Source organism: Ambystoma mexicanum, chromosome 6p (assembly GCF_040938575.1).
Source record: "Ambystoma mexicanum isolate Mex_15411 chromosome 6p, UKY_AmexF1_1, whole genome shotgun sequence".
NCBI classification, from domain to species: Eukaryota; Metazoa; Chordata; class Amphibia; order Caudata; family Ambystomatidae; genus Ambystoma; species Ambystoma mexicanum.
The window spans coordinates 381,557,968-381,577,800 of NC_090935.1; the positions used below are offsets into that span (position 1 = coordinate 381,557,968).

A 19,833-nucleotide genomic window follows, 5' to 3' on the forward strand; every position below is an offset into this window, starting at 1 on the left:
GATTTTCTGTGCACATTTTAAGAGGTGTTAGGACTCTGTGGTATTTTCTGGGGGGTAGTAGCGGAAAATAGGTTATTACTCCAAACAGATGTATGTTAAAAATCTGACACTTCATCATCTGGTGCCCATCTTCCTTGCGCACATTTGTGTAAATTCTGGAAAAGTTTAGAGGTTGTGTTCTGTATGAAAAAGGCAGAATTCTTTCAGAAGTGAACACAACATCTTACAAAGACAGGTATCGGATCGTTTGGCGCTACAGAACATATGTTAACTGGACATATGATATTAGAAAAATTGTACATAGATAAATATGCATTTAAGTCAAAAAATAGATGTGTGCAAAGTGACAAGGGGAGTGTTCTTTCTGTATGCCATAAAAAGGATGCCAGATGACTCACAATTCAGTTCCCCAGTCAGGCGACAGAGAATCCTATAGCCTATCAGGATCCTCAGAGGGTTGGGCATAGAAAGTCATCCTTGCCACCCACAAGACATAAAAAGAGCCACTGAAACCCAGGTAGGGACTGCTCTTTCCACTTTCTTGCGAAGCACTTTGCCGGACGACTTCAAATCCAGACAATATTCAGAGACCAGAACTTGGAAAACCAGACTCCAGAACCAGAACTTAGAATCCAGACTTCAGAACGTGTAGCAGAGAGGCCTAGTCCACAAGCTGAATCGTTCAGAGGCCACAGAATCCAGCAACCTAACCAAACTATTCAACAGCCGCACGAGCTGTTTGATTCTGGCTAGAACCCTGTGCCAGAACTTTTGCCAAAACCAGAGACCAAACCAGACCGCTGTGCAGTGCCGAGACCAGAACCAGAGATCTAGAACCGCAGACCAGACCCAGACCAGATCGCTGTGAGCAGAACCGGTACCAGAGACCGTCTGTGGCGAGCGAAGCCCAAACCTGACCAGACCTTGACAGCCTATTTCAAATTTATAGTGTGAGTACCCACAGAACTGTGCATAGTCATCTCTTAGTTTAAAATAATCTAATTCAAACCATTTTAACCTGTCCAGAACTGCATCATAGAAATTGTGTGTCCATTCTGTGATTTCAAACCTGTGAAAGTGTCATTTGTCGTTTGAATCTTACTTTATTTCTGAGAATTTACCTCTATTAAATCATCCGTATCTTTTGAACCGCGTGCTAAGATCCTCAGCTTTCCAACAAGCCTAAAACCGACTTTCTACTCCTTATAGTTTTTCCGTAATGCGCTCGACGCACTCGGAAAAAGTGCTGCGAATTGCAATTTGACTCAAACTTCTTCACCTGTCAAAAATCGCTGTCTTTTGCTTCCATTGCTGAAATTCGTTTTCAACCTGATAATCCCTCATGAATCATTGCTAGTGTTGACCTGAACTAATTCAAAGTAGCTTTCACCTACCCTGAATCTCCTATAGGGAATTAAAATAATTTTTAGCATATTTTTCACTTCTTTGCTAATCACATGTAAAAGTATTTTTGCCTGTTTAAAAGCATACCGGTTGCTCTAAGCTTGCTAGGGGGGAACTGAATTGGTATTGCATTTGATTGTATTCCTGAAAATTGTGTGCTCCCCTTCCATCTCCTTACTTTGCATAGGGGGGGGAGTGAATTGTCAAAAGAAAAAGTGATCATATTATCTCTTGTGGAAGCCATCTCAGTTATTTCTGTGCTGCATTCTTTTCCATCATTGCATTTCCTTGAAACCATAAAAGCATTCTCATCTACCTTATCCTCTCTATACCAACTCCTAAGTAATTAAAAAAGTGTGCTAGTGTAATATTATCCATTGTTGATCACTGTCATACTCATAAGTGTGCTATCAAATTTACACTCCCAACATCAGCGAAGCAGCACATGCTGCCTTAAGGTAAGCCCTGCCGGTCTGGAAGCCAACTCAGCCAACTTCACTTCCTCTTTGGCTAGGAACCGAAATCCATTTAGAAATGGCTGCTGCCATTGCAGTGTTCATGGCCTCTCATGCCTGCAGCCCGATTTGTGTGTCCTCACATCCTGGCGATTGGATCCTTGAGTCTTCATTTCCTGCAACCCATGGAAGCCGCCAAGCAAAGCAGGCCCCCACTAAGGTCTTACACCAAGGCCTTCTCCTGTCTGGCCTGTCAGGCTGTGGCCACTGTGCTGGCCAACCCCTTATACTTACCGGATCCCACCTTCCCACCTGTACGTTTGCTCATCCACAAGTGACATGCGAGTCAGGTAAGCGCACATGCAAGCACTTGCGCTCTGTCAACCCACCGCTCTCTGTCCACCCACCCAGTCTATTTCTTTCTTCGGACCTGCCCAGAACCCCCATGAACTTGCCCCTGTGGCTTCTGCTAAATTCCTTCTCCTGTCATAGCATCACCCCAAGTATAACTATCTTGTCTTAATGCCTCCTCCTGATTTACCCCCGCCTGCGCTCCATCAAACCAGTGAGTTCCTCCACCTATCATTGCATCACGACCTTTCATGCACGGAATAATTTCTCTCTCATAAGCTGTCCTTGAACTAGGAGGCCAGGATCTACAATCTACTTATACCTAATGATTTCGGCCTATGACTGGTTTACACATGGGTATCTCTCCTGCGCTGTTCATGTAACCTACTTCGTTTGCAAATCCCTAGTTGACCTGGCAGCCCTGCATGGCTATTGAAACCTATCTTGTCTGCTAATACCTGTTTGACTCAGCAGCCCTGAGCTGCTATTATAACCGACTTAACCTGGCATACCCTCATTTTGCCTCTCATGCAGCCCTACAGATAAGGTGTGCATCGGCCACTTTTACTCCCACAAAATAGGCAAATACACATCAAAAATAAAAACAAGGTGTCAAAATACCCCTAACAAAAAATGGGAAGCAAACACATATGAACATGTGCCCCTGCCTTCTTTCATGAAAATGTTTGGAGCAGCAGTGCACATAGTTCCACAGGAAGAAATTGCTATTATTACTGCAGGAGTGGAAGAAGTAAACATGTACCTTTTTAATGTGTATGAATAACCAGTTGGAAAAAAATAATTATTACGAAAACAGTTCAGTTTCTCAGTGAAAGCATATTTTTACCTGCTTATAAAATGCTCCCTTTGGGAAATGGACTTAGATTGTTACTCCCTAAAAAATTATTTTACTCCCAACTTTAAAAAATAGGGAGTACAATATTCCGACCTCAACATCGTATCTGGAGCACTGCTCTCATGAACCTGTTTACCTGATGTAGCCCCCCGCACCTGTTTACCTGACGTAGCACCATGAGGCGTGGCTTTGCCAGTCTGTGCATTCACCTTAATTTTGTCTCTCATGTATCTGTATACATGGTGTAGTCCCCGCACCATGAGGCGTGGCTTTGCCAGTCTGTGCACTCACCTTACCTGATATAGCCCCCCGCAGCATGAGACGTGGCTCTGCCAGTCTGTGCATTCACCTTAATTTTGTCTCTCATGTATCTGTATACATGATATAGCCCCCCGCAGCATGAGAGTGGCTTTGCCAGTCTGTGCATTCACCTTAATTTTGTCTTTCATGTATCTGTATACCTGATATAGCCCCCGCAGCATGAGAGTGGCTTTGCCAGTCTGCATTCACCTTAATTTTGGCTCTCATGTATCTGTATACCTGGTGTAGCCTCCCGCACCATGAGGCGTGGCTTTGCCAGTCGGTGCATTCACCTTAATTTTGTCTTTCATGTATCTGTATACCTGATATAGCCCCCCGCAGCATGAGAGTGGCTTTGCCAGTCTGTGCATTCACCTTAATTTTGTCTTTCATGTATCTGTATACCTGATATAGACCCCGCAGCATGAGAGTGGCTTTGCCAGTCTGCATTCACCTTAATTTTGGCTCTCATGTATCTGTATACCTGGTGTAGCCTCCCGCACCATGAGGCGTGGCTTTGCCAGTCTGTGCATTCACCTTAATTTTGTCTCTCATGTATCTGTATACATGATATAGCCCCCCGCAGCATGAGAGTGGCTTTGCCAGTCTGTGCATTCACCTTAATTTTGTCTTTCATGTATCTGTATACCTGATATAGCCCCCCGCAGCATGAGAGTGGCTTTGCCAGTCTGCATTCACCTTAATTTTGTCTCTCATGTATCTGTATACATGATATAGCCCCCCGCAGCATGAGGCGTGTCTTTGCCAGATTATGCTCCTAAGAACCACTTGTTGCATCCGGAATGTGATCTTATACTTTTAAGATTTGCACTTCACACTTACTGTAACTAGCGCCCTGATGCCTTAGGGTTTGGTGCACTGCTATAAATGCAAAATAAATATAAAATAAATAAGTCCCTACGCCACAGAATATTTGTCTTTGTATATATGGTCTGGTGGTCTGGTGGTTTGTGTTTGCTACCTACTTCTAGGTTAGGCATTTTCAATTAGCTACGGCTATCACATCCTGGCACTATCTAAGACTCTCTGGACAGTAAATGCGGTGTGTGATGCCTTACATAGACCAACATTTAAGCTCCCTTATCTTTACCTGCCTCTTAGACCTTAATTTTACTCTGGTTCAAATGCTGCTCTTACACCAGAAAACTCTGGCGATGGCCAATCGTCGTGAGGGTTATATGAAAAACGCAACTAAATAAATTGAAAATGTTCTCCTTCATGTAGGATTGTTTGCTTTATGTATGTTTCTTTGAAACTAAATAAATAAATAAATAAATGATGTATGTACAAGATAAATATATTGTATTTAAAGACACAAATGCTTGTCTTGCTAGCCATAAAAAAGGATCCCTCCCACTTTGGTTCCATAAGTGTTATCCCTTCGTTGCACAATGGAATTCCACTTTGGAAAGCAGGCTAGGGCTTTTTCTCTTTGTTTATTTAGATTTGCAATACAAGAGTCATTTGCCTGCTACTGATTTTTATACCGAGGCCTGGCTTTTCCACCGCGGGTTGTGCAAGTGCTGCACCGCCCAGCCTGCCCAGCCTTTCCCAGCCAGCTTTGAATAGGTTGTTACTTTTGGCTAGACCACAGCCTAGAAGCTACAACTATTGGCATAGGAGTACAGATAAGGGATAGGGTGAGGGGGAGAGCTCATTCAGCGAGCTCTATAGTGCAGTAACATGTAACTGTCATTTTAAAGCCGTCTTTGAAAAGTAATCGCTTAGTTGTTTCTGTAAATCAGCTCCCGGCGTAATTAAAATGTCTTCACCAAGTGTGCCTTGAGACTCTATGTATAAGCAATGGCTTCGTACAACTAGTTTAACATTGGGAAACCTCCAATGGCCATTTAATGGGACAGATGACTGGCTGCGGTGTAATGATACCGACTGTTCATGCCTGAGCAGCTGTGGACATCTACCAGTGCATGTCTTTTCCACATTCAGTGCCATTTGTTTAATACTTCTTACCCTATGACTTTTAGTTTTACATCTCAAGCAAAAGTTCAATGTGCAAATATAATTGCTCCCCTCCTCTTTTGCTGAGGAATGAGAAATCGGTGTTTGCGTTTAGAAAAAAATGTATCCGGAGGTGAGTCTGGGAGAAAGCAGCAACTTAAGAACATCTTTGTTGACTGCTCCTGAAATGCCTATGCTTTCTATTAGTTCCTGTAGATCCTGTCTACATTTGTTTGCTTGCTGTATGTACACAGACCCTCTGTTTAAAGTTTACAGATTGATTTACACGTGACACGTGTGTAGATTTCACTGCTTCTTTTCCTCATTTTTACAGCATTCTAAGTGTGTCTTCACTTTTATTTTACCACAGTACCAAACATTTTGTATATAAGAAATACTTCACAGGTGACTAGTTTAGCTGCAAAATGGCCATCCTTGAGTCAGTCCTTGCTTTCCAACCAACACCCCTCTGCAATCTGGGACTAGTCATTTCGTTTTCCTCATAATTGCTACACACCTTCTCGCAGCATGTTAAAGTGCTGTTGGCAAAAAAAAAGGACTCGCCCGAGGTGTTGTGTAACATGGGTCCACTTGCCAGTCCTCAATCAATGTGTTTACCATTGTTTATTCTTACTAATAATGCACCCAATCCAAATTAAATGGCCTCTTGTCACTGATAAGCAAAGTCAAGGTGGCAGATTTCCAAGAGGAAGAGGAGGAAGAAAGCACACTTGCTGTTACCCTCGTGGACCTGGCAATTTGAGGTAGCAAGTCTCTGCAATCTAGAAGCGCACTACCACCACCCCGCTGCTCTTCATCTGGACTGTCTTGGGTTGACTTCCTCTTTGCTCCTGTTGGAAGGTTTTTGGCTGCCCCGTTTTGCCCTTCAAGACATCCGGATCTGCTTGGTTGTGTTTCTACACCGTCATGGTGCCTTCCTCATTGTTACTGATGGTTCACCTTCATGGAAAGGCTGATTCTTCTTCTTTTGGGTCACCCGAGTGCTCATTGGTCCAGGCTGCATTTCCCTGGTTAGCGGATCCTGTAACTCACCTTGCACTCACCGAGTTGGTATGCCATGCCTGGGAAGTCTTTCAAATCTGGCACCAGGTTCACTTGTCTGGGGTTCTTGGTTGCTGGGTTATTCATCTAATTTCCTATCTGGGGGTGCGTGGGTCGTGTAGTAGTGGGCCTCTGCAGTTCCCCATCTAATGCAGTTCACAGTTGACATTCCTGGGCACAAATCTTGTTTTGATCCCTTCTCCCCTAGCTCCTCTAGGTCTCCAACCTGGAACTGGAACTCTTCTCGGTGCTCTATGGTCGAGGGTTCCATTTTTGTCCCCACCCCTTAACCTTCATATACAGTGCTTACCGCCAGTAATTGGACATGCATTTAGCCAAGGGGTGTGTACGAACCTTTGCTATTTTCATTCTTGTACTGTGTCTTACTATGTGATACGTTAAACCTGATGCACTTATTTAAGCCTATAGTTATTGTGTGTCATTTTATAATGGTGATATTCTTCAGCGGTTTGGTGGTGTCTCTTTGGGGTCACTATTTCGATTAACTGTACTTCACTGCCAGCTTTAACGGTACCTAATTTGAAAAGTGGGGAGACCTGTGTATAGAACATTTCAGGAGTCTAAGTTAATGAGCTCTCTGACCAATATCTAGTATTTGTCCTGTGAGATTTACTGGAGTATCTTTCATATTAGCTTCAACTGGAAGGCTATTTTCTACCACAGCACTAGTTTGGCATTTCCGGTAGCTTATTAAACCCAGGCCTGACAAAGGAAGGCATTGGAGTAGGTCCTTAGTGGGGACCAGCTTTGCCTGCCAGCTCCCATAGGTCGCAGAAAATGAAGAATCAAGCATCCAATTGCCAGGATGCGAGGGCAGGCAAATCGGGCTGCAGGCAAGGGAGGCCAAGGACACTGCAATGGCGGCGGCCATTTCAGAAGGGATTTCGGTCCCTAGCCATAGAGGAAGTGAAGCTGGATGAGATGGCTTCTAGCCGGCAGGGCTTACCTTAAGAATGTGTGACGCTTATGGGTAGTCTCATCCTTGGAACAGAATGAAACGTCCACTCAAGTTGGCCACTAGAATGGGCCTGGAGAGAGTGGATGGACACCAATAACAATCCACTAAGGAATGGGTTGGTGTTATCAGAGAACGGATTCCTGGAGATGCCCGAATTGCCGAATTGGCAACTCCCAGTTGCTCCTTTCTGATGTTAAACAATATATATAATGTATCAACCTCTCACACACTGAGTGTCCATGAAATGAGGACAAAACTATGTGATGTCCTAAATGTACCCCCATGCTAGTGTGGGGAGAACAGAAAGAAAAAGTAAAGAAATGAAAGTTCCCAGGTGCGTGAAACGAATATTGGGAACAGCACCAGTTGAGCTCTGTTGGCAGCTAAGTGGATTCCCCACCCTACACGGTGGGTGGAGCTGGCACTCCGCTCAATTCCAGAGAAAAAAAACAAAAGACCATGTTGGGATGTAAGTGCAAAGCCGCAACCGTGAAAAGAGGTTTAGGCTGCAGAAATAGTATTGACAAATAGAGATGGTAATTTAGTGTCAGTATTTCGCCGTTTGGATTGTCAGTTTTGCACACGTGTTATTTGTAGTTAAAGCCTTGACACACGTTAAGAAAGCAAGATAGAGCCTTATACAATGAAAAAGAAGTAACAGTGTGATAATGACACATTTTACAGGTAGGGGTCGGAGTTAGGGTGCATATGACAAGTTTTTGTAGATTGTAGTAGTGACTAAATAGTGATTTGGTTTCATTAGGGATGTAGAGCAACTTTTGACTGATTGGTAAAAGGTAGTTGAAGGATCGAAGAGCAGGATAGGGTAGTGTGTAGCGCTGCAATAACATAAGGGCTGTGCATTGTGGTAGCAAGAGGTCTGCCATTTTGGATTAGGGCACACAAGAAACAGTAGCTAGAGAATTAGGCCATTGGAGCTTTTGCTCTGACTAATTAGATTGTATGCATCCTTCCCCCAGTAACAGAGCAGACGTCCAAGATTGAGGAAGAAAGGGAAACGCAGAGCGCAGATAGCAAATCAAGTGTGTCAGGATGAGCAGGGTGCAGAAGCTGGGAACAGAACATTGGTCTTGATTAGATTAGTGCTGCAGCTGTGAAGGACGAGTTTCATGAGAACAGGGCCTGATATTGGGCACAGCCAAGCAGTCAAGCTAGGTTTGGTGCAATAGTGCGCCCATTGAAAAGCGGCTGGACCATTTCAACTGCAGGTGTTTTCACTAACTAGAGCAAACAAATATGAGAAATTAATTCTCAAAAGCAGTGCCATCACTGTGTTTTTTTAATAAAGCACCTGGTGCCCAAGACAGATAGAGTGGGGGCCTTGTTAAGGGTGGAACGTGTTCGTCGCAAGAGGTGATGCCAAAGAGCACAGCAGCAAGGTAAAATGAGCCAAACCCAGAAGGTGCCAAATTGTCTGGTCTCATGAAGAAGCCATTGTATCACTGGGCAGGTTTGACCGTATTGTTCACACTAGCTCTCTGACTGGGTCTTCTCGGGGGTCTGCACATCACGAGTTGTCCAAAAGTTGTCTTGACCAGTAAGAAGATTACATAATTCTAACAATTTACCTGAGCATAATGAACCAATAGTTGTAGTGTTTTCTGCTGCGGCATAATTAGGTTATCTTGCAGGGGGGTTGTATTTAGATGTTCTACGGGACTGACAGTCACTCCTGGCCATATTTGCACGTAATAAAACGTTTTTTCTTGCAAGCCGTGCACTCATTATTGACCCCTTCTGGAATTATTTTTTATCGATAGTTTTTTGGGATCTGCCCTTCAATTACCTGGTTGAGCCTGCCTTTCACAGCCGTGGCTCAGGCTCTTCATAATCATAGTGCTCCATGGCCAGGAGTGGCACTGCTCATGGATTTCACTACCCCAACCCAGGCTCATGTTTTGGCGCTCCCTGTCTTGACACCCAATTTTCACTGCTGCCTCACATGCGCCGCTCCTGCAATCTTATCAACTAATTATCCTGTTGATAACCAAATGTGTCCCTCCCTATTAAAAAATAAATCGTGCCACTATTGCTTCTGTAATTATTGGTGCCAAGCTAGAGCATTGTACTATTTTATTCTTGAGGGTCAATACAAAATTCCAACAGTTTCAAATGATTCTACAGCATGCATTGTGTAGACAACACACCCATAGGGTCTCATATTTCACTTGTGCTCAAGTGACTCCTCTGGCTCCCAGTGATGGTTAGGGCTACGTTTAAGGCGATGACCCCCATGAATAAAATCCTCTTTGGCTGGGCTCCAGGAAAACATCTCATGGCATGTGCTAAGAAGGAACGTAGGTTACATTATGTTATTGGACATTTATATAGCGCCTTTTACCATTGGTTTGATTCCAAAGCACTGTGTGATGAACGCCCTTGGGGGTTGGCAAAAAAATGTTGTTTATATACACCTTGTTAAATGTAAATGTAAAAAAAGCCCTAGACCATTCCTTTCAGGTATTAGCTTCAATTCTCTGGAATGCTTTGCCGTTAGAGAGCCACAAAATGAGTGCCTTGCTGGCTTTTTGCAGGAAACTTAAGACTATTTCCCTAGTTGCCTTTATCACTGTTCCCGACTGCTTGCTCTCATCAGCACCTAACCCTTCGATATCTATCTTATTTGTTAGCGCAAGACAAATGAATGCAAATCAAACCGAATCGCTTCATAATCCTAAAACTGTACGCTGATTGGTAGGATGTTTCCCTCCCTTGCTTCAGGACTATATATGAACTGAGGGGCTTTTATTCCTCCTTTCTTTCGATTATTCTCTCAGATTTGGACCCTACCACATGGCATAGGACACTAAGGGCCTCATTACTAGGTGGGCGGTAAGGGTTAATGGGCACCGGTAAGGAGACCGGTGCCGGTAAACCCATACCACCCTATTCCGCTATGGGACCAGGGAGCTAATAACGGACCCGCTATCAGCGGGTCCGTTATTAGCTCCATCCCCATTCCCATTGAGCCCTATGGGGGCTTGAATGGGAATGGGGAATGGTTCTCGGAATGGGGACTTACCGGGTCCTCCAAGGTTGGAATGACCCGGTAAGTCCCTATTTCAACAACCCGGACCCAGAATGTGGTAAGGGGGTAGCCATGGTGCTAGTAGCACCATGGCTACCGCCTACTTCGTAATGAGGCCCCAAGTGTATATATGCCTCTGCAGTTATTCTGAATTTACCATTTATGTGAATGTGCTACTTTCCGGTCTCTTTCTTGCTCACTCTTTTGATCTCAATGAGCAGATTTCTGTAAACCTCACTGATATTCCATTACAAAACATCATGGCTGACACCTGTGAGAAAGCAGAGGGTGTCTCACCTGCTAGTCCTCCGGGATCTCTCTCTCTGGTGGCCAGGGCACGGCCATTGCCTTTCAATCCAGCCCCTTGGGGTGGACCAGTGCGGGAGGATCACCTGGGTGAGGGGTCTTCGGGGAGTGGGGGTGAGGCAGCTGATGGTGAGACGCAGTATTCTCTCCTTTTTTATACATCGAATCACTCCTATACTTTAGGATCCAATGTCCCAACTTCCCTCCCCCCTTTCTGCACAAACACTATGCTGAGGAAGAGGGCGACAGAGTAACAACACTAACTCTTATACATCGTACTGGAAATGTCCCGCTAATCGGGTCAGGCAAATTCAGGCACTTTCAAGTGCATACACCCGATTCCAATTAGCTCTCCCCATACAGATAAAAGGCCGAACCTAGAGACACACTCTGAGTAAGATGAAACAAGAGTACGAGCAGAACTTCTGGGGCGAAGGTGTATCTACTGGAGCAGAGTGACGGACCAAGGGGCGAGAGCAGCGGGTCAAAAACCCCAAGAGTTCCCTACAGGAGGTTGTTGCCTCCACAAGGCCGCAAAAGACACGTGGAGAAGACCAGATCCCAATATCTAAGCCTGCATTGTGTTTTAAGACTGCCAGTGACCCTCCCGGGTGAACGACAGAGTTGGGGAGGCAAGACCAATCCTGTGGTATTAACCTTGACTCGAGAATTGGAAATCGAAAAAAAAGCAAGAAATAACTGCACACAGGTGGCGAGTTGGCAAACGACCTGAGAGACCGATGTGTGCTAAATAAGATTGAAGTTTGCAACAATATATCGCAAGTGAAGGATGCACGTGTGTGGATGAGACGCAAGGAAAGGCAGACCTGTGAATGAACTTTAAGAAAAATACAGATGTGGGATCAGCGATACGGAGTCACGGAGTAGTCCAGCGAAAAAGAGTAGCCGACTTGAAAGTCTCAGTGAAAGGTGCATTGATTGTTTGAGGAGATAAAAGTGAATGAACTGTAAAAGCGAAAGTGAAGAAAGTTAACCCCGAGCGAAGGAGAGAGGAAAAGATGAACGTTGAATTATGAGTCGAAGTGGTCCTGCGGTGGTCTGTAAAGGATGCCCCGCACATTCGAAAATCTGACTGAGGGAGACCCAAAGTGTAAAAAGCTTGGGGAAGGGAGCCCCGGAAAGTTTTTAAATGTGAAAGGTCTGAGCGTGGCAGAGGGGTACCAGTGAGGAAGTGTGAAAGGTCTGAGCCCGGCAGAGGGGGACCAAAGTTGAACAGTTTTTTTTCCTGCATTTTTTTCATTATTTTTCAAAGGTCGGAGCCTGACAGAGGTGTTCTCGTGTGAACTTTTTGTTTCGTTATTTGTGGAAGACTGGACCAAGAGCCTTTAATGTGGAAGGCCAGCCGGGCCTCGATCCAAACTGTTTCAGTGTTAAAGCCTGAGCCAGAGTGTCATCCTGCCTATAAAAACGGCCTTATTCCGTGCTGTCTAAATGTTGGGAGGAGAGCTGATTCAGCCACATTTATTTTTTGTCAAACACCGATTTTCTTTTTAAAACATACCTCCTTTACACATTATTTGTACAAGAGATAGGGCAGGCATTAGGTTTTGTTAGCATAGGCAATTTTGATTTGACAGACACAAAGGTTTTCTTTATTATTTGATGGTAGAGATGACTCACATCCTAGTTATAGGGCAAAGTAGGAATTTTTCAAAACCCTACAAAGTTGATAAAGGTTTTACAAATTGTATCTTTTGTGTTGGTGTCATACTTGTGATACCATGCCTCCCCTACACACCACTCCGAAGTATCACCAAATACAGAAGTTGACATGCATAAGTAGTGCTTCATGCTTCAATGCCGAAGTTGATACAGGCAATTTGTCACAATACTGAACTTGGAAATGAAACCACCAATACATCCAGCATAAAGAGCTCATGGCTTCTCATTAGGCCCCAAGATTAAAGAATTTCTTATGGTTCCTGGCACTTCTCTCAAAATGTCTGTTACTAGGAAACAATGGGTACATTGATAATCTTGTGAATCTCCCTACAATCTCAAGTAGACCCTCTCAAATGTTGGCTATGCTGCAAAGTAGATTATGCTGCATGGACATTTCCAGATTATCTTCTTGATATATGATATGACATATGGCATTAATAATACACCTATAGACAAGAGTTTCAAGGCACGATGAGGCAAGGGAAGGGAAACAGAGGGAAGAGAGACAGCGATCCTACTGTGCCCGGTGACAATGAGATCGCGCAAGTGCAGGGGGGAGGTGAAGGGGAAAAGTGAAGGGGGAAAGGGGAGGGGCCAGGGGAGTACATAGGATAACAGTCAAATAAATAAAGACAATAATTAAAAGTGCGACCAGCTGGTGGCAAGTGCATGGGTAAGAGGAAACATCAGGGGCCAAGTGCTAGTGAGGGCTGTGTGGGTACAGATACAGTCCCCAAGTTTAAGGGTTTCCATGGGGCAGTGCAGGTGTGCAACTGGCGGGGAGGGGACCTGGGCCCGAGATCAGAGAGTAGCCAGGTAACCAGTGCAGATTCAGATTCAGCCAGGAGATCAGCAGGGGAGAGGAGGAGCGAAAGCAGAAGCAAAGAGGAAGGTCTGGAGGTGCTTCCGGAACCGGAGATGGTTCTCCTCGAGGCAGGGAGGCTGTTCCAGAGGGAGGCGCCACTGCCATGAAGGTACTGTTATTTGCGTGTTTAAGAGGTGCAACATTCAGAAATGGGTTCACCATGAACCATTCGAGCTCACAGGATTGGAGAATGCAAAGGGCATAGGGGGTGGGGGGGGCAGTGAGGATCTGCTAGTGAGAATTAGCACTAACAAGACAAACATCTTAATACCGCCTGGCTGCATCAGCATCTAACAGTTCTGAAAGGAAAAAAGACATTAGGCACCAATTCTTAATTAGAAAAAAATAAATAAAGTGAGAACTCCCACAGTAAAAGAATAAATAGCCCAGGAACATTGAAAAAGAGAAGTTCATCCACACTTTTATTACTTACTACGTGCATGCATACTAGTCTCGGAATAGCGAAGTTAAATGTAAGACATCGCAGCATGATGGCAGAATGCAAGATTTCAAGCAAGCACCAGGAGCACCGTATCCTAAAACACTGGCCGAGCCTGTAAGGGCTATTACAACCAATGCAGCCACAACATCTCAAGTTTATGCCAGGCAGATATTTGCATCACTAACAGGCAAAGCATGAGAGCATTGCTCACGAACAGATGAATTCAGATTTTAAAACGACATACCCTTCATATAAAAAATACTTGGTTTCGCGACGTTCAGAATAGAGACCCGTTTGTCTACCAACATTCCAACTGCATGTCACCACATCAAACAAATGGGTCTCACAGGTCAGGTGCTGAGGGACATCAGGGGGATCTGCAACACATGAGAATACATATGGTTGGAAAGGCGTGTCCACACAGGTGCATAATGACCAGCACTTAATGCTGGTTAGCAAGTCATTTGCAATGTGTTAGACATCTCTTTGTAGTTAGCTCGAGTCGTGAAAGCTGTAGGGCGAGAACAGTACTATGTGCTATCATTCTGGCTACAGGCAACAGCTGGCTCAATTATGCCTTTCCTGCTGGGGATTACCAAACCGCATTCGTAATATAAACGCAGGTGCTTAAATATTTATTTTGTTTAGGAATTAAATCATAACCATTGTGTGGGTGCATTGAAAGCTACTGTTTTTTCCAGTATTATGGTTTCTTTGAACAGGAAAAATGAACATATGGAAAGTTTGTTTATTGCAGGCCTGCTGGCATCAAACATGGTATGAGGGCTGATGGTTTGCTCATAAATTAGCACATTCCTATGCAGGGCCAATAGACTGGTCACCCTTTCGTGGTCAGTGGAATGGAACTTGCCAGCGAGATGGTTTAGACCAAATGAAATGAGAGGGCTCAGGAGTTCTTCTGCGTTGTTATGGGATACGTGGTCGGCCATTGCTTTGTTCTGGTGACCATGGAGTATGATTCTTTCTTTGTTGTGTGTGAAGCACAATAAGCCACCCTGCTGCCACTGCCCAGCCCAGAGATTGACGGGAAACTGGACAGCTGGTCCCAGCACTTCCCGCTTCCATGCGTGTGAGAGCATGAGGTCTTCCTGTGTGGGTCCTCTGTTCTCCAGAGAGCAGGTCCTATAATCCTTGCTATTCCATAGGCGAAAATAGAGAATGTTGAGAGAGGCTAAGAGGAAGGCTACCCTCACAGGGATGCTGCTCTTGCAGTTTTGTCAAGGGGCCAGCCAGATTGTGCTATGCTGGCAAACATGGCCTGGTATTGTGGAGATGTCAGCCCACCAAGTATGGGAGGTAAAGACATTAGTGTGTGTGGTGATCAAAATGAAACAGCTGTGCATCTCCAGGGGCCAAGCGGCCCACCCATGGCTCTTCCTGAGAATGTTGGTGATCACCTTCTGAAGGGAAATTGGATACCATCTGCCTGAGGCCAGACTGCATTTGAATGCACTGTAATGGAAGACACCCACTGAGTGGTGGAGGCCCTACTTGCTTGGCAGTGCCCGAGAATATCATGGGGAAAATGTAGGAGTGGAGTAAAGAAAACATTTTTGCGCCACAAATAACAAGTGAAAGCGGCAATGCAAAGAGGCAGTCCTGTCTGACCTAGGAGACCGGCAGGCAAGCAGGAGTTAACAGGAGGGTCTGTGGCATTGCCCTGGAGCGTTCTTACGATTTATCAGCCCGCCTCTCCCCCGAAGCCAAGCAGGGAGGCAAACGGGTAGTCCTGGCTGACCTGGGAGACTGGCAGGCAAGGGGATAGCAGGAGCAAGAGGGTCTGTGACACAGCAGCACAGTGTCCTTATTCTTGATCAACCTACCGTTCCCCCGAAGGAGAGTAGGCAGGCAAGCAGAGGAGGATCCACTTGCCATCATTATGCTTTATCAGCAGGGAGCAAAGCAGGGAAGCGAATGGGCAGTCTGGCATTCCAGACATCATGCAGAGCAGCACCAAAGAAGGATTAGCCCTACAGCGGAAGGTGAACAGTTGCCTATGTCTCGCTATCCCCGTAACTCCTTTAAATCCTTCTTAAACTTTCCCTGAGGGATTAATTTACAGGCCTCTGAGGAACCAACTTCAATCTAAAAGCCTGCCCATTAATCTGTGCTTCACTCTTTATTCTATTTGCAGTCTATTTGCCCGGATTGGAGCTCTGTGAATCGTGGTTAATTTTACACCTTTAAATAAATTATATAGGATTTTTGATACATTTAACATATGCCCTGGAAAGGTATTTTGTTAACATTTTAATTAATATTTGTCTTTGGTTACGCCTTTTGTAAAAAAAAAAAATGTTTAGCCCTTCTCTCCTATTAACCAGCAACTGTGTGGTCTACCTTATCTGAGTATATGCCATTGTCAGGGCTCTAGAATGCATAAAAGGGGATTGCTACAATTTTAAAGTAAAAGTGAATTCAGAATTGGTTTCCCAATTAGTAAAGTTGTTTCCAACAATTCATTTTCAAAAATTCCAAACTTCAATAAGAACTTCAATAATAACTTAAAACTCGAGAGCGAAATTGAAGTGATTCTTATTCACAGGACAGGTCATGAGTGGACAGTTTGATACTCACAGCCAACAAAAATAACAGCTCCTTGGTACTTATTGCAGACGATGTTTGCTCCACTGGATCGTGACACATCCATATTATAGACCTTAATTGCACTACTGTAATCGCCGAGAGGTATGAGGGGATAGTATGTGCTTCCGTAAGACAATGAGGATACTTTCTCCCCCTTTTCAACGATGCAACAAAACGTCATATTTGAACCAGCTGGAACAACTTTCTCATCAGGAAGGACTGAAGGTTCTGTTGACCCTGGGCAAAAAGAAAATAAAGACATTACTGGGCCTTTTCTATTTTCAGAGAGCCGCAGAATGAAGACCTTCAATAGAGTAACAATATATCTGCCACCCATACCCGCAGTGGAAATATTATATCATAAAATACTGCATTTCAAATATTTATTTCAGATTCCTATTAGATGATATACCTACAATTACATTAGTAACAACAGATATAGGATGTTAGAACCCTTTTTTACAATTCTACTATTTCAGGGATGGAATGACAAAAGGAACATTGGAACACAATGAGGACTATTGCAGAATTGTTCCTGTGCACCGTCACTCGGGTCTTCGTATTCTGGTAAAAAACAGCAGTTGCACTCAATGCACATGTCGATTCTGCAGGACATGGAACTTGAGAAATGTGTTTTGTAAGGGTGTGGAAGAAGGATGCCCACACAAAGGTGGCATGGTGGTGGGCAAAGACTTATTTGTAAGAAAAATAAACCCTTACTATCCCCATCTTCTAAGAAGGGTTTCCCTACCTCAAACTAATACTAAAAATGGGCTGTCAGAATATCAGTCGAAATCAAAATCCACTATCCTGTGTCTCACAATCTAATTCTATCCCTTACACTACAACTAAAGACAACCGAAAAAAGTTCCTTCTCCAGAAGAATGGCTCCCTTCTCTTGGTAGGTGGGTGCTATTCCCAGAAATGTTCTTTGGCAAAAAGGCCGCCAGGAGTAATCACTCCCTTCACCAGACTTGTGGTTCCAACAAATCTTTTACAACAGTCAACTCTCGAAACCAGGAGAATGACTCCCTTCTCCTGGTATTGGTTCACATACTCCAATATAATTCATACAAAAGCCAGGGGGAATGACTCCCTTCGCCTGGCATCTCTTGATCAAAAGGAATTTCAATTTCCTCTATTTTCAGAACCAGGAGAATTACTCCCTTCTCCTGGTAGTGATCCAGTCACTACAATATAGTTCGTAGCAAAGCCAGGGGGAATGGCTCCCTTCCCCTGACGTCTCTGAATGCAAAAGGGCATTCAGTTTCCTCAACTTTCCGAACCAGGAGAAGGACTCCCTTCTCCTACTATTGACAAAGTCCCAAGTCTTTCTAGGGGCCTAAGTGGACTTTTCCCTGGGTAAGGAGCTCATGGTGGCAACAGTAAAGACAGACACAAGTGATTACAGTTCAAGGGTGTTTATTAAACTTTATAAATGGGTGACAAACACCTAATCTAAACCTAAATCTAAGATGGGAGCAAGCTACGACCATCAAATAATAATAAGACAGTCCCAGTGGCGTCTTGTCAAATAAAAAGGGGCTATATTAATAAAATAACTATTGCCAATCCTTACCACTAAGTTGCAAAATAGTGTGGGACAATGTTCATCAGAAAAGAAAGAAGTGGTCACAAAATGATAAGAGGATGGTACAACTCGGGCCTCCCTTCCTCATGTATTTAGCATGGGCCATGGCGGGACTCTCGAGCACAGCACATTCCGGGGCTTCTCCATCACAAGCTCACAGTTAATCTCCAAAATATCGGGGCCTTCTGTGGCTAAGTCTCTTTTACACCAAGTCTCTTGCCTCAGAGGGCCTGGTGTACTATAAACAACAAACAAAAAGTTCCTTTCAGTAATCCTCCCATCAGGTGATTTCCTTTCACCCATGGAGCCCCCTCAACCAGGCTCCTATCCTTTTTGGATCCTTGGCTTCCCTCAGTCGGGTTGACATTTGCCAGTTTTTACACAGTTCCCTTATTCTTAATACCTTGCAGGATTCACTTCCCTTGGATTTTTCTAGCCACCAGTCAGGCTTTCCACATTTATCGATCATACAGCATTTTCCCTCAGCCGGGCAGACACGCCTGTTTCACACTGTCACAACTTTGGTAATGGGTTAAGGACATTAGATTGTACAAGGGATTTTGGCTTAACCCTTGTATGACCTAATTACCTCTGTGTGCCAGCCATTCCTACGGCTTCTTCTTACTATATTAATCACAAGAAAAAGGGAACCAGCCAGTGTCTTTCATATGGACGCCAACGTGGCGCCAGATCACTCTGCAGCTGGTCTTTCCCTGGGTTTTAGAATTTCAGTAGCACACTAATTCTTTGTTCATAATAAGCTGCTGTTTGCAACCTTCACTGAACACCGTCCACATTTACTATCGGTACTCCCTCCGACTCACCGGCTGTGTTGACCTCCTTGTTTCGTGACTCTGGATTCAAGGACGGTACCACAGTAGCAGGCGCTCCTCCCCGCCTCGGTTATCAGTTCGGGAGGGTCCTGCAGACCATGGGCATCCGTTACACCACACGTCAGCTGTAGGTCTCGGTCTTATGATTCCTTTCATGGGGGCTTCGCAGGCTTGGGTCGAAAAGGCCAAGGGCACTTCTTTCCTTGTTGTCCTTTATGGTCTTGCTGCCTTTCTTCTCCGTTTGAACTGCCATCCTGGAATAGCTGCCTCCTCAAGCATTTGTCCATGCTCAAAGTGTGCTCTTGTGCTCTGCCTTTTATCCCTGTGGGGAAGGGAAAGGGCCGTCAGGTGTGTGTAGTTATTGTCAATAGCATGACTCTGCCTGATCCTTGTGTTAGGACACGTCAAGTAAATGGCTCTGGTGTTAGTCCTCTAAGTGTTTGTGTCGGGAAAAGGGGGTTGGGTGCAGAGCTTCGAAATATCCTACAGGGTAGGATGGGGAAAAGGGTAAGGATGTCTCACTTCTCGGTGTCCAACTTCCACTCCCTGAAGATCCCCCCATCCAGATGATCCTCCCCCACCGGTCCACCCCCATTAACTGGATCCAATAGCAATGGCCATGTCCTGGCCACCTGGATGACAGCTCTCCAGTGACTAATGGGTGAGACACCTTCAGGTTTCTCACACCTGCCACAGCGCCGAGGATGCTTTCCACAGATACTTGGAATACTTCTATCGGGGACGCAGACCCTTCTCTGATGGCCATTGGACTTGTTGCTGCCTCTTTGACAAGGAAGTTCTCTTCTGATGCTCAATATACTTAGCTTAGGGTCCTAGGACCCTTCTCTGGTGGTCAGTGGGAAGTCCTTCTCAGGGGCACAGTGGACTTTTCCCTGCCATTGTGGTGAGGATGCTTTCATCAGATACTTAGTATACTTCTATCAGGGTCCCAGACCCTTATCTCAGTGAGCTTACCCCAAAATTCTTTTCCGTGCCTCAATGGTCTTTTCCCTGCCACTGTGGCAAGGGTACTGGTTTGGTGGAGAGCCTCTCAAGCCTACCTCGCTTCC

At 44.8% G+C, this 19,833-nt stretch overlaps 1 protein-coding gene across 3 annotated transcripts in view; it reads right to left on the reverse strand.

Annotated features, from left to right (window-relative positions):
* The window catches only part of LIFR (LIF receptor subunit alpha), a 624,070-nt gene that overhangs the window by 159,493 nt on the left and 444,744 nt on the right, over positions 1-19,833 (reverse strand). For all 3 annotated transcript variants that reach the window (XM_069627155.1, XM_069627156.1, XM_069627157.1), the window contains exons 8-9: positions 16,331-16,576; positions 13,977-14,109 (exon numbers count right to left, since the gene is read on the reverse strand). In XM_069627155.1, the coding sequence (XP_069483256.1) occupies positions 13,977-14,109; positions 16,331-16,576 (379 nt within the window). The remainder of the gene's footprint in view (positions 1-13,976; positions 14,110-16,330; positions 16,577-19,833) is intronic.